General features: G+C 42.0%; 2 protein-coding genes across 3 annotated transcripts in view; one reads left to right on the forward strand and one right to left on the reverse strand.

The window, feature by feature from the left end:
* PPFIA2 (PTPRF interacting protein alpha 2) overlaps positions 1 to 1,426 on the forward strand; it is a 464,313-nt gene extending 462,887 nt beyond the window's left edge. Inside the window, exon 32 of the mRNA XM_047788357.1 lies at positions 1,071 to 1,426. The gene's annotated coding sequence lies outside the window, so the exon portion shown is untranslated. The remainder of the gene's footprint in view (positions 1 to 1,070) is intronic.
* A 2,916-nt stretch (positions 1,427 to 4,342) lies between these two features.
* The window catches only part of ACSS3 (acyl-CoA synthetase short chain family member 3), a 148,987-nt gene continuing 137,625 nt past the window's right edge, over positions 4,343 to 15,704 (reverse strand). For both annotated transcript variants that reach the window (XM_047788356.1, XM_047788355.1), the window contains 3 exons: positions 6,708 to 6,807; positions 6,447 to 6,622; positions 4,343 to 5,589 (listed from right to left, as the gene is read on the reverse strand). In XM_047788356.1, the coding sequence (XP_047644312.1) occupies positions 5,521 to 5,589; positions 6,447 to 6,622; positions 6,708 to 6,807 (345 nt within the window). In that variant the 3' untranslated portion in view covers positions 4,343 to 5,520. The remainder of the gene's footprint in view (positions 5,590 to 6,446; positions 6,623 to 6,707; positions 6,808 to 15,704) is intronic.

Below are 15,704 nucleotides of genomic sequence, written 5' to 3' on the forward strand. Positions count from 1 at the left end.
AAAGCTCCACGCAATTTACTGATGGTCTTTGGGGCCTCATATAGGAGCTGATACGCTGCCTTATTTGGGTCACTATTTGAAGCTGCTACTGATAAAACAAAAAGCTTTCAGATAAGAGACTTAATTTCAGAATGTAAAACCCTAACATTAAAATTTTAATTACAGTATACAACTTGGCATCTCATTAGGCATGTTCTAAAGTATGTAATAATTTGGCTAAATAAGAGGCTTTCCAAAATACTGTCTGTAATGGCTTCAACACATAACATGATAATTTCCCAGGAACTGAATACTTCACTAATTCACAAATGACTATTTAATATATTGAGTAATGCTTGCTTCTTAGCTCTTGACTGATGGGTAGAACTCCACTTTAACTCTTTGCAATCTGTATTTTGTGCACGGCATTCTAGTTAATATTTCCTAGTTCTTAACCATTAAATGGGACAAAGGTATTTATTTCCAGTAAGTTAATCTGGGACAACCCATTTCTATTCTGAGGATTCACTGGCACTTTTGTTATTAAAATAATCCAGAACAGATTATTATTTCTCTTGCGTTAGGATAGTAACTGCGATCTTTTTCTAAGTATATTATGACCAGACAGAATCAGTGCTGCTACATCCCTGACCAGATTCTTTACGTTAATGAGTATCATTTTGTTTTTGTCAAAATTGAACAAAAGTGCATCTCTTGAAGAGCTCTAAAAAAAATGAGTTAGAAAACAAACCTATTCCATGAGAGTAGATCAACTCAACTCAACTGATTAATGCGCATGCAGTCCTTTTTTCAAAAGGACTGCTCACATTTTCTGTGAATACCTTTGTTTGCATCCCTGCCACCCTTTCCACAAAGGTGAGCCAGTCTTATCTCTGAAGCTTGCCTGCACAAAATGAGAGCGGAGCAGCTCTCACATACAGCTGTCGGTTAGACTGGAAATACGATGCTACTCATTAGCTGTTAGGAGAGACATTAAGCAGGATGCATGAAGGTGCACCGAGAGCAGCAGAGGGAGATTTTTCCAGTCTGGGACTTTTCAGTAAACTAATGCTCTGCGTTAACTATTTTAGATGTCGTCTTTTCAGTCTACTCTACCTAAAGTGCACTACCATCCAAGAAGACAAGCAGTGAAAACCTTTGTCAAGACTCAAGTCTACAGGAATAACCACAACTAACGGTTTAGTAAGCCGACAATGTGATTTGGGGTGGGGTGGGGGGAGTGGATATTAAGTTTGATGAGTTTACTACAATTGTAAGAAAATGCTTCAGTCATTTGAATAATAAGCATCATCCACATCATAAATTCTGTACAACAGATGCTTTTATGAAATGGAGCCACTTGTTTTTTCATGTTTTACTGTAATATACTAGGCATTTATGTATTACTGTGTATGTATTTCTTTTTAAATGTGTAAGTCTTATGTAAATGGATATAAATATGATTTTTTAAAAAAATAAAATATATGGTTCATGGAGTCCTGAGTGCAAACACTTGACAATTCCAAGTACTGTTTGTATTTTACCATGCCACCATTTTTACAGTTTTTGAATTGTAACAGTCAAATGGATATGTTTCCTGGAAGCATGCTTCATGCTTCCATGTGTTTCTCCTTCAAGTCTGTCGATCCTTAAAGCTGAAAACCTGCCTCTGATCATGTAAAAAGGGATGATTTAACCTGGAACTGGAGCCAAAAACAGACCTGTAAAGGCAATCAGGGATGTCCTATAACTTTAGAAATAGCACTGTGATGGCTCGATCTCCTTTTCAAGACAAAACAAAGCCAAACTGTTTACAAGAGTCAAAAGCAATTCTTTAAAAAAAAATTTATAAAGAAAAAAGCATTCTCTTCTCTTATTATTACCTATGGGCCAAGGGAAAAAGAAAAAAAAAAAAAAAAAAAACTTCTTTACTGAGCACCCCATGTTCATCCAAATACCTTGAACCGCCCGCCAGCGCTGTTCAGCGCACGTCAACCACGGCAGAGCCTGAGGTCATTTCCACTGGAAAAAAACACAAAACCCCAGAAACCCTTCCCTTTGATCAACATAACAGGGCATTAGCCAGACTCATGTCTAATCTTGTATGCTTTTAGCCGAGTGGGCCTTGCTGCGACTTCCCTGAAGTCAGTCTTATCAGAGGAAATAAATGAAAGACAGAAAGATAAACAAACATACATAGTGTATAAAAGTATAGAAGAGTGATCTCTTCCCTGTGGCTTTACTTGGTGGTGTGACTGGTGTTTCTTCTTTGTTTATATGGGAGATTTCAAAGTACAATCTGTTAACAATACCATTTATCGAACTGCTGATTTCCTGCTGCTTGATCTTATTAAGCGCAAGACCTGTCATGAGTAATTTACTTTTTGTATTTAATTTGCTATGTTTGCACGTACATTCCATTTGTTTTGATGTCCATTTTCGTTTAACAGATTCAGTCAACAGGTAATGGTTACAGAAACCCTCTCCATTGTCAATAAAAAAAAAAAAATACTTCCAGGTCTCTGTTTAAGCTTTGTTTTCTAGTCACGTTGAGTTTAAACTTTCACTTCAACTCTAAGGAAAATCATTCTTAGTGATGCTCAAGCTGTTACTCATCGTCAAAGGTGAGTCTGCCACAAGAGGGAGCACGAAACTTGCTTATGAGTGTGATTTTGTTTTCTAGAAAAAAAAACGTCGCCTGACTAGGAACAGCGGGGAAGAGCTTTTTAAGTAAGTCCACCTGAATGTGGGGATCTTGCCTTACAGAAATAAAATAGAGCACAGAAGTATCATACTAATATAACCTAGATTTATATCTACCATTCATGATTTAAACAGTTTTTCTCTTTAGAGATAACCTATTAAGAGAGTTTAATCATTTATAGTGGACTCTCATCTATAGGGAATTAAAATATCCAGTTATTTGTCTCAAAAACCATAAAATATTCTTCAACGTATCAGTTCATTCCTGCCAGATTCTAAAACCCATTTAATGGATTAAGCTTCGAACCTTGGTTTTCTTCCCTCTGACCATCTACTATGAATTTTCACATTTTTAATAAAGCCTCTACACATATCATTTTCTATAGATAAAACAGCTTTTAAATGTAAATATCTCACCCGTACGTATTTAATACACTTTCACAAGCAAAATAACTCATTGGCAAACACTGCTACAGATTTTAAAACAAGATATTTACATTTTAATTTTTCAAGAATTTATTTTAGTGACATTTTTAGTAACATTGTTATTTTTGAAGACATTTAATTCAAAATGTACTACTGAGTACTTTACTACTGAGTGAAAATACTTAATGGTTAAGTATTAATAGAAAATTTGTTTTTCCTTCAAAAATTTAAGCCGTCTGGTAACTTGACTGTATCTCTATTGCCCCATATTTAGACAGTACTTTGTCTGACCGTGCAAAGGAGATTAATTTCCTCAACCAGATAAAAGAAAACGTCCCTTCCACAGTCTTACGCACTGTTTTCCAATCCCACACAACAGGAAAATAACTCAAGCCGGCTTGCCAAAGTGTCCCTTCAGATTTGATTACCAGGAAAAATGTGCAAGAGACTCAAAGACGTCACCTTTTCACAATTCTTGGATCTGCCTGAGTTTATACCTAACAAACCATGATACACATTCAGCTAAAGAATTTGCCATTTCAAATTAACTGAATTTTATACAAAAAAATAAGGTAACATATTTTAATGCTAAAACACAGAAAAGAGGTATGATTTGTTAAGATTGCAGTTGTGGTAATGGATACAATGTACCTAAGAGAAGAGACAGTTTAAGGAACCCGAGAGCTTCAGATTATACGTTGACTGTCTCACGGGTTTAACTTGGGCTACTACAATAATTAACAGGAACCATGAAGGGGATATAGTTTTCAGATCTAACAATCTAAAAGCCACCTTTAGCAAATAACCATTCACTCTGAGGAGCCATACATTTTACAGTCTCAAGTCCAACCAAAAAAACTAACGTTTTCAGAATGTCTTTATACAAGTTGTAAGCAATCTTAGGAAAAAACAGTAGGCTCTTTTATCTATCTCTCGGATATATTTCATATTCAGATTAGTATGATAAGACAATTGCTTTTAAAAATGACGTTCCCAATGGACTGAAAGATTGAAGGATAATTTGAAAATTATCAAAGACTCAAATGGATATGGTATATTTTGGGGTTTCAATGTAGTCTTTGATAATTGATCTCATGTGGAACCCTAAGCAAACCAGATATTTAATTTTCTATCTCTATCTACTCTCTGGCTAATTGGCATATTATCCTAAGCTTAATAACAGAGACTCATCGTCAGTTATTTTTTTTAAATGCTCAACAGTTTACCTAAGTTGAAATAGAAAGATGTGCTTTGGACGTGATATTTTTGGGGGTTTTTTTTTTGTCTTCTTAGGGCCGCACTCACAGCACATGGAGGTTCCCAGGCTAGGGGTGAATTAGAACTACAGTCACCAGCCTACACCACAGCCACAGCAATGCCAGATCCGAGCCGCGTCTGCAACCTACGCCACAGCTCGAGGCAACACCATATCCTCAACCGACTGAGCAAGGCCAGGGATGGAACCCGCATCCTCATGGGTACCAGTCGGGTTTGTTAACCACTGAGCCATGACGGGAACTCCTTTACTTTACTTTCTTTTTCTTTTTGGATGTGAGTTTTTTAGTGAGTTAGTTATTTAAAAATGAGAGACCTCACATAACATATGGATTTGGCGTTTCTCTTAAAACTCCTCCTGGTTGTGAACATAATGTAAAAAATGTTTACATTTCTTCCTAAGCGCTTTCCCTGCCAGTTTACCCATTGCTACATCATTTCCTTTTCTCCAAAAGAAGCTGAATCACTCAGAAGTACACAGACAACTAAGAACCCGATAGGAGGAGGGGCTCCAAAGAGCCTTCATCTCCATGACGAAGAAAGAGGATGAACCCGCCTCTGGGTCTCTTTCCCTTGACTGAGCACCAGGCACTATACCCGCTACCCAGCCCTCCCCTCAGGAAGGGGACTGATAACCAGACGGATTCTCCTACCAAGAAAAGCATGTCCAGATGATAACCTAAAACTCTGTATCACAGCTCTTTCATTTAAAATAACCAAGCATGTGGGCATCTCAAGAATATTAGAAAATACTCAGAATTTCTACAAGAAAGGGGTAACTATTTTCTGATGTCAACTTGGGTTTTAGGTTTGGGGTCAAAGCTGCAGAGCCCTCCTTTAAGGAAGTGGCTTGATATTAGTGTCACTTTCAGTCAAAGTGGTTTTGTTTTTTCTTTTTTAGTGGGTACCAGTTTGAAAAATCATGCCTTAGATATATTTTTCTTAAATTGAAGTGCTGGCAAACCCATAATGAGATACCCTAGCAGCAACGGGTAAGAGTGCTAATTGGGCTGATGAAGCAGAAGGCACAGGTCTCTACGATTCACATTTCAGTCTGCATGTCAATTATCTCTGGGAAAGAATTCCAAAACTTGGCTCCAATTAGAAACGGGATTCAAAAAAAGGAGAAACAAAAGGTCACAATGCCTGTTTCAGCACTTCTTCTATGTGCCCAAAAATGCTGGGGTCTTCGATCGTAGGGGTCACCTGGAAAGAAAATTTGAGTTAGACCAAAGCTCTCCCTTGAAACGCTTCCACCCGACATACACTGAACAGTTCTGTGCCACCCGGTATTTCCCATTCTCTTGTATTCACATGGAAACATTCAAAAATAAGAAGCTTTGAACTTAATATTTTAAAATGTAGCCAATAGTAAAATAAACAGTTCCATTAGGAAAACCATGGGTCCCCGCTGGTACTTTCTCCTATGGGCCTTTCAATGAGTCTCTATAAAGAAAAAAAAAAAAATTCTTTTTTTTCTTTCAGCCATACAACCACACTACAGCTGCATCACTGTTTATTAGCTCTTGATGACTAAAAATATGAATACCTATGTATATTTAATGTGCACAAAAATTTAAAAATGCGTATGCTTGAATCAGCCTCTATTTGCAAAAATAATTTTCACAACAGGAAAAATGACAAGCATATAAATCAATCATGACTTGTAAAATATCTATAGCCAGACTCAACTGTTTGCTTTCTCACTCACTAAGAGTCAGGTCTAACTTCAGGGAAAGAAAAATTTCCCTTAATTTAACAAGATGGAGTTTCCGTAAGTTTGTTTGAATTTTAACTTGCATATCCACTCACAGTAGAATACTTCTCCATACTGGTTCTTATAATCAAAGCACATGGTCTTAATTAATCGGTGTCTCTGCAAAATCCTCATTCCTACAGAGAGAACGGCTATGCAAGTCTCCCTTATCATTACAAAAAGGGACTATTAGGTGTTTTTTAGGGATGTCCTTCATGCCTGAGAACCCTTTAAAAAGCTCTGTGGAGGCCACAGAAATGGAGGCAAATATTTGAGGACGGAGCCCTCAGCATCCTGGATGACGTACCTTGTACGGCTTGCCGTTGACGAGGGCGGACAGGGCGGCGCGGGGAATTTTGCCAGATCGGGTTTTGGGTAACTGTTGAACAAACACAGCTTTCCGAAAAGCAGCCACGGGGCCAATGCTCTGTCTGACGTGTTGCACAATTTCTTCTAAAACTTGTCCCTCCGTTATGTTTATGTCTGGGGAGAAAGTTCAGGTGGTGAGCTCGGAGGGCACCTCCATCACGCGTGGCCCAAACAGTCGGGGGGACAAAGATCGGCTCACCTTTTCTCAACACGCAGAGGGCTAGTGGCACATGGCCTTTCAGAGGATCCTCCTTGCCCACGACAGCACAGTCCGCCACGGTGCCATGGGAAAGGAGAGACTGCAATTTTAAAAGAGCATTCCTTGAGAATATCCATACACACACACAAGATACGTGCACTTTCAACGGGGAACCAAAGCGCACGTCAGAAAACTCGGAAACCCACTGCCGCCTCTGTGCCAGTTACTGCCAAGTCGCCGTGCACACCACCGGACCCGAGGGGAATGGTCAGAAGCCCCCTGGTAGTCACTGGCTCGAGGCTGACAGTAATTAAGACAAATTGCTGAGCTTACCTGGAAAGTAAGGCAATTATTTCGTCATCTCAATGGTTTATTAATGAAGCCAGGGAAACTGCCGTGGAGACCACTTGGGAACAAACGGCAACAGGCCTCAGAAACAGATGGCCTCAGGGTGACTTGGCTTCAGTGCTGGCTGCCATAAAGACACCTTCCAGAGAACTCAAGGCAGCCCCATCCATAAACAGTGATTTTATTTCTGCCTCTGTCACTGAGCAATAAACAGCACACCTCTTTTTTTGCTTTTTTGTTTTCTTTTTGAGTGACTACCCATCCACAGAGGATTTTCCAAAACTTGGAGAAGCAGCTAGACGTAGAGTGAAGACCTGACATCAGACAATCACCACTGTTGAGAAACTATTTTCATACTGTTCACTCTAAGCTCTAAATGCCTCAAAGGGAGAAACAGATATGGAATCACAAGAACCCACAGAATGGAGTGACCCCATGAAATACGGAAGCTTAGGGTTAAAATTTTTGTTTTTTGTCCTGTGATGGGACTTTTAACAATGGTGAGGGAGTTCCTGCTGTGGCTTAGCTGGCTAAGAACCTGACTAGTTTCCACGATGATGTGGGTTCAATCCCCGGCCTCTCTCAGTGGGTTAAGCATCCAGTGTTGCCGCAAGCTGCAGCTCACGTCAAAGATGCGGCTCGGATCTGGCGTGGCTGTGGCTGTGGCTGTGGCTGTGGTGTAGACCAGCAGCTGTAGTTCTGATTTGACTCCTAGCCTGGGAACTTCCACATGCCACAGGTGCAGCCACCCAAAAAGGTCCAAAGTCCTTTTCTGAGCGATTAATATATATTTTGGTGACTCCAAACCCCGATGGCTGGAGAAGAGAGTGAACGCACGTCACCAGCAGCTCGTCTGCCAATCCTCCTTCTTTCTCCTCCCATTCACTAATCCAGCAAACATTTCCTAAATACCTCTGATTTTCCAACCTCCGGTGTGACACTAGGCTGCATGGCGAGCAAAGACAGGCTGACTCTTGTCTTGTGGTGCTTATAGCCGGGGAGGGGAGGAGGGCATTAATAAATAACCATGAATGATTATTCTAAATACCTCAATATAACAGTGGTAGAGGCTCTGGGGAAATAACTTGGGTTTTTAACGCAAGAGCAAAAGCCATCAACTTGGCAGAAGAACGTGATTCTCAGGGCAGCCTTCCCGCACGAACTGACAACGCACTCGGGTCTAAAGGGTCTGGAGACAGGGGTGAGGCACGGAGGAGGGGCGCAGGCCCCTTGGCAAGACCGGGGCCTGTAGTGTTCACATTTAAATGAGAGCAGCAGAGAGCCAGAGAGCCAAGGGTGCGAGAGGACATGAAGCGGCAGAGGTGGAGAAGGACTCTCTATGCCAAGGTGGCACTGGGAAGCTCATAAAGCCCTTTCGAGAGGAAAGGAGGGGAGGCAAGAGTAGAACGGATGTTTTTAGAGTAGTTTTAGAGTCACAGAAAAACTGAGCAGCAAGGAAGGGGTTCCCACGTATCTCTCTCCCCCACTTACACACAGCCTCCCCCAAACGAGAATTCCTCGCCTTAGAGGTACAGTCATGACAACGATGGCCGCTGGGACACATCATTACCACCCCATCATCCATAGGTGGCATGACACGTCCCTCTCGGTGTTGCATACTCTCTGGGTTTCATGCCACGTGTCCATGAAGACAGAATTTCACAGAATAGTTGCACTGCCCTAAAAATCCCCCGTGCTCTGCCTATTCACCCCTGCCCTCCTGGGAACTTCTGGCAACCACTGCGGTTTTCTACTATCCCCAAAGTCCTCTGCTGCTAATCTAGCCGGAGTCACACAGTCTGTGGTCTTCACAGATGGCCTCTCTCACTTCAGAATGGATGCGAAACACACAGACGGACTTCGGCTTCACGGTGAAGAATAAACAGAGGATCAACGCGGGTGAGTGTCACGGTTTATGCAAGGAAACCGCCGCCGAGGCTGCCCACGGGGCACTGAGGTCACGGTCGCGGGTACAAAAAGATCACAGTGTTTATTTAGAGACACACTAAGGAAAACTGGTTAAGCTGGATATGAAGCAAGAAGTCAGAGGGGTTCCATGTGACTCTGTGGTTTTTGGCTTGAGCAGCTGGTTGGATGGCGGTGTCATTTTCTAAGCCAGAGACCGAGAGTGAGGGCGAGGCTTGCAAGGAACGAGCCTGTATTGCGTCTTGGAGATACTCCAGGGACGTCTCTCTCAGACAACCATCCAGGTAGAGGCAACTGGATGTGAGAAGAGCCTTAATCTGGAGATCGGAATGCCATTAATGTAGAGAGAGTAATGGACCTATAGCACGGATGAAATTATTTGAGGAGAAAGTTGTAAAAAGAAAAGATCAAAGTCAAAGAACGACCACATCCAATGACGATATAAGAAAAGAAACGCTAACAGACTCAACTGAAAAGGCACAGTCCTCAGAGAGGGAGGAGAAAAACCAACAAAATCAGGGACCTGCTACCAAAAAGCCCGAACTTTCCACCACAGATGAAAAACTTATTTATTTTTTTTAGATGAAGCCAAGCTGAAAATGAGCTTTCTTTTCTCTGACCTCCTAGAAGACTCAGTGACCTGCCAGAACATTGGGGTCAAACCCAGTGTCCTACCCCCCAATGCCCCTAACTCAGCATCGCCCCTAATTCTCTAGTCAGCATCAGCCGCAAAGCAGTCATTTAAAGCTGCCCTCTGTGCAGCTTTTGACTCCTACCGCGCTAGGTATAGTGCATGTCCAATAAATGGATGCATCTGGTCCTGTATGAGCCACTGGCTTCATTGCCGAAAAGAGGTGTCCACGCCCTCTTTGCTGTAGTTGGGCCTGACTCAAAACCTTCTGCGAAACGCACCCTAAGCAGACCATAAACCACCACCTTCCCTCCCTGCTTCAGTGTCAGCTCTCGGTATGGAGTCCACCGCTCTCCCCTTTGTTAAGGTCTTCTTTACGTTTCAGCCCATGTGTGGAGGATGGAGACACACTTTCTTGCCAGAGCTGGGCTTCTGGCAGGGAGGGCCGTCTGTCCATCACAAGCCCACGGCAGAGAACCTGGTCTGCGGCAGGGAGGTCACAGACTCGGTCAGTCCAATCTTTTAATCCCAACTCAGTCTCCCCTTAGAGTAGAGAAAAAAGCACGTGTACACAGCTAACCAGAGGATTAACGGTCAAAGCCCACTCACTAAAGTGTTGTTCACTCGTGCTGTGAGCCGCTATACCTCAGTTTTTAAACTGCCAAGGTAGGCGTTCAATATTTATATATCAGAATTCTGTGTGACCTAACCAATGTGACCATAATTTTAACTAACGAAACTGAACATCAGAACTTCTGGTGTGCCGTTCTTTCACCTTGCTATTTCAATTTCACCATGTTTGCATCTTGAGCCTTAGTGTTTTTAGAATTTGGTGGGAAAATGCTGGCTGGTTTTCCCTAAGGGCAGAGAGGATTTTAAAATCACAAGTAAAATACACAACACAATTCCTTATGATGTCAAAGTTTCAGGAGTTCCCGTCGTGGAGCAGCGGTTAACAAATCCGACTAGGAACCATGAGATTGCGGGTTCGATCCCTGGCCTCGCACAGTGGGTTAAGGATCCGGCGTTGCCGTGAGCTGTGGTGTAGGTCACAGATGCGGCTCGGATCCCGTGTTGCTGTGGCTCTGGTGTAGGCCAGGGGCTACAGCTCCAATTTGACCCCTAGCCTGGGAACCTCCATGTGCTACAGGCGCAGCTAGAAAAGACAAAAAAAAAATCAAAGTTTCCCATTTTTTGCCAACTGAAAATAAATTCTTAAAAAACTTTGAGACACATCAGTTTTCAGAATGTGCCATCTGTAAATTAGGTTCATTATTATAGTGGATAAAACATTATATTAATCTATCAGTGTTAAAAAGATGCCATAAAGGAAGGGAGGCAGTTTTCCATGTTGGCTCCACAACCAATATTTGCATGCCAAGTAATGATTTCAACAACGGAATCGTTGAAAGGAAAGCATCAAAATATGTCTTGGCAACATAAGAGGGGCAGAAGCCAAGTGAATGTCCTACGAGGGGGAAAAAAAAATCAAAAGCCACATTCGTATGTCCCCTCCATATGCCATCCATGAAGCATCTGTGGCTAACTGCCATTCAAGCACCCCAAAAAGTGATACCACATAAGACGTAACTGCGTCACCAGAAGTGAGCATATAAACTTTAGGGAAACAGGCCTGGCAAATATCTGTCATTCATTGTTGCTGCTATTTTTGTGCAAACTGTGGTACATTTAAAAGGTTTCATGGTTTGCGTGGGCTAAATTACACAGGTTTCTTAGTTACATTTTAAGTATTTTAGTTTTAGAAAAATTAGTACAGGGAGTTCCCATCGTGGCCCAGTGGAAACGAATCCAACTAGGAACCATGACATTGCGGGCTCAAGCCCTGGCCTTGCTCAGTGGGTGAAGGATCTGGCGCGGCTGTGGCTGTGGTGTAGGCCGACGGCTACAGCTCTGATGTGACCCCTAGCCTGGGACCCTCCATATGCTGTGGGTGCAGCCCTAAAAAGCAAAAAAAAAAAAAAAAAAAGTATAAATCAAGCCCCCTCGTTAAGATGCAAGGAACTACACTCGCAATGGAAAGAGGAGGAATAGTGTTTTATTTCCTCTGACGTTGGCGTCATCTAGGCAACTGTCAGATCACACATCTTCATTACTATTCATATCAGGGCCCAGAAAAATCTTGAGCAATTTTACAACCATTTAAATCCAGTAGTCGTTTAATGCTGGGTAGAAATGAAATTGCATGGCGACTTTGTGGAATGTGCACTTTATGGAAAAATATCCCATCTTGAAGAAATCATTCCTAAAATAGTCAACTTGGAAAACAAACAGTGACGCTTTGGTCAAAGGAGGCTTCGAAAGGGCAAATTGTGCATGAACACTGCCCTAGGCTTTAAACCCAGTATTTTAACACCAGATCTCCAAGTTCCCAAGGATACCAGGAGGATCACTGAACAAACTAAACCTTAAGCTACAAGTGAAAGAATGAAATCAGGAGCCCAATTTGTTCCCTGGAGATCTTTGTGAGAAAATATCTGCCAACCACAGTCAAAGAGAACTAAGCAAAGGCTCACATGGACGCCAAGGAATTTTGGCTCAAGACCAAAAGTCGCCGATGTGGGACACGATTTTCTTAAGAATATCTTGACCTTCCACCAAAGTTTTGCAAGTAGCCTAACCAGATGCTAGGCTTTCAAATATTAATCGACTGTTCAAAAAGGTTTGCTTGTTCCTTAGTATTTACAGAACACCTCATGATGTATGTTGGAATCCGCAAGGATAAGGTCCTCTTGAATTTATAAAAGCGATTCTAGGATTCTGTTTTCTTAGGTCAAGAACAGAAAAGAACAGAGTTTCCTGAACTGTTTTTGATGTAGTAATTTTAATAGAATTTCTGCTTGATTTCGTCTTATGTGAGGTAATAACTGTCAAATCTTACTTTGGGAAATTGCATATGCCCAGATATTTTCACCATTTATAAAAGCAACAGTCTATTTCCGTTTTCTACAAATAAAAACTCTATGGATCAAGGCCCTCAGGTCCTACTTCAGAAAGTCAGAGGGGAATCCAGCACTCATTATTAAGAACCCTGGGAATCTGAGGTTAACAGATGCCAACTATTGCCTTTGGAATGGATAAGCAATGGCATCCCGCTGGACAGCACTGGGAACCAGGTCTAGTCACTTGGGATGGAAGAAGATGGGGGGTAATGTGAGAAAAAGAATGTACATGTGTGTGTGTGACTGGGTCACTTTGCTGAACAGGAGAAAATTGACAGAACACTGTCAACCAGCTATAAAGGACAAAATGAAAATCATTAAAAAAAAAAAAAAAGAATCCTGGAAAAGCATTTAACGACAAAATGAGGTCTGGTCACTTGAGTAAAAGTTAGTCATATCGTCAATATAAACATTTCATGTACATATGAATTACCCATTTGTGAAGCCATTTGTTAGGAGTTAGGAAAGAGCCAGTAAAAATGTTGGCTCACAACCCTCTAGTATATTCCAAAATAGCAAACACAAACTTGATATGAATTAAGATATTCATTTTCTTATTAGACATAATCGTACAATCAAAAGTTAATTATTTAATTTATATAAAGGGAGACATTCATTTCAAGAAGGCTTGAAGGCTGAGACAAAATTCCTATTAGATGCCAGGAATTCTGGCCCATTTTTTTCAGTGTTGACATTTTAACTGCCCATCTCCTGCCTGCCTCAGTCTGCTGCTACACAGAGGGAGAGGGATGTCAGTGGGACCACAGCCAAGGACCACGAACCTCTGACCAGGCTGTCACCTTTACTTCTAAAAACAAGAGAGAGCCCTAAGAATTCTGACTGGTAGTGAGAGCTGTGCATATGTAACCTCTGCATTTTGATTAGCTGAGTCTGCCAGAAATGCAGCGGAATATTGGACGTAATCTCCTACAAGCAAGAAATTAGAAGTGTATGCACTCGGAACCATCTTTTGTCAACACACCAAAACTCACGAAGCATCAATTTCAATTTCGGGTTCTCGCAAAATTCACAGTCAGTTAAAAACAATATTATAAAAGCATGTGACAGTCACATGTTCCAAAACATTTTATTTATAAAATCCTTTCCTTTTACTCAAACAATATCATCCTGACTGTCACTAAGAAAAAAAAAAAAAAAAAAGCCTACATGACAAAAAATGTTAAGTCATTAAGTTAGGGCTGACGATAAGGACAACCTTTAGAGAAAGTGACCATTTTTAATTAGAAAAAAGGGAACTAAACCAAGATTCTGCATACTGCAATCCCACTGCATTGTCAATCATGCTACCTAAAGCATTTTCTTTCATTTAAACTGCAGTTTGCCTCATTCCGTTTGAAAACGATTTGGGGTTTGGTTCTGGAGAAGAGGGAATATATACATTCCACCTCATCACTTGCATTAATTGCAAAGAAAATTCCAGCTCAAATGCACACCAGACACTGTCAGCACTTGAGAGGCAAGCTGATGGCAAGTCCCCTGGTTTTTGGTGGTTTGCTTGTTTGGAGGTTTTCGGCTTTTGTTGTTGTTATATCGTTTGTTGTCGGTTTCTTTTGCCTCCTCTATATTCTGGCCTGGGTGTTAGAGCAGTCCACAATGTGGGAGCGGCAATAAAAGAAGAGAGAAAAAGCCTCAAGAAATGCCTACTGCTTCTACTAAGGTCCAAGAAAAGGAGCAGGGGTGCTGATGAACACAATCATTTTGATGTAATCCTCCCTCCCTCCAGATGAGCCCCAACAAAGAAGCTGCGCCCCCTTTTCTGCTGAACTGGAGTGACCTTCCCGACTGTCCACACCGCACACCAGGTGAAGGCCAGCTCAAGAGCTGTGTCCTCTCCCTTCTCCACCATCTCCGTGCAGCAGGGTCCTGGGGATGGCGCCCTGGAGCTACCCGACATCTAGAGAACATGGAAGGATTCGCTGCCACTTGCCCTCCCCATCAGCAGCCATCCAGTCCCTGCTGACGACTTGCTCTGCCCTCTACCAGGCAAACACTAGCAAAGCGACAGAGTCCCATCCTCTCTGCAGAGACACTACGCAGGTAGACCTTGCAGGAATGGACCCCAGCAGGAGTAGGGAAGGCTAAAGCCCTATTTTATACCAAGAAGAGCAGTAAGGGGGAGCCCCTGGAATCAAAAAGTGAAGGGTAGATGGTGGGGAAGGAGCTGGAGAAAGCGATTTATTTATTTATTTATTTTTTCTACGGCCGCATCCATGGCATATGGAGGTTCCCAGGCTAAGGGTCTAATTGGAGCTATAGCTGCCGGCCTACAGCTCACGGCAACGCCAGATCCTTAACCCACTGAGCGAGCCAGGGATCGAACCCACAACCTCATGGTTCCTAGTCAGATTCGTTTCTGCTGCGCCACAATGGGAACTCCTGAAAGCAATACTTTGAACCTGAGTATGAAGTTCTGAGCCTACCCCGCAAGTTGTGCATCCATGAATCCAAACAGAATCAGCACAGCACAGATTTCGAGCACTTAACCTGAGTTTCAGATGGGCCTCTGGCAAAGAAACAAGTGAGATGCCCCAGAAAAGCACTGTAAAGGCTTTGAAGGTGAAACTGACGTTGGAACGTAGTCCACACAAAACTGGTAAGGATGGGCCATCATCCAAAAGTCGACAAACAATCAGTGCTGGAGAGGGTGTGGAGAAAAAGGAACCCTAGTACACTGAGGGTGGGATTGTAAATTGGTGCAACCCCTGTGGAAAGCAGTATGGAGATTCCTCAGAAAACTAAACATAGAACTACCATTTGATCCAGCAATCCCACTCCTGAGCATCTACCCAGAGAAAACCAGGACTCCCAAAGACACATGTACTCCAATGTTCACTGCAGCACTATTTTCAATAGCCAAGACATGGAAACAACCTAAATGTCCATCGACAGAGGAGTGGATCAAAAAGATGTGGTGTATATATATATATATATATATATATACACACAATGGAATATTACTCAGCCATTAAAAAGAATGAAATATCGCCATTTTTTGCAACATGGATGGACCTAGAAACTATCATGCTAAGTGAAGTCAGCCATACAATGAGACACCAACATCAAATGCTTTCACTGACATGTGGAATCTGAAAAAAGGACAGACTGAACTTT

This window comes from Phacochoerus africanus, chromosome 7 (genome assembly GCF_016906955.1).
Source record: "Phacochoerus africanus isolate WHEZ1 chromosome 7, ROS_Pafr_v1, whole genome shotgun sequence".
In the NCBI taxonomy this organism is placed as follows: Eukaryota; Metazoa; Chordata; class Mammalia; order Artiodactyla; family Suidae; genus Phacochoerus; species Phacochoerus africanus.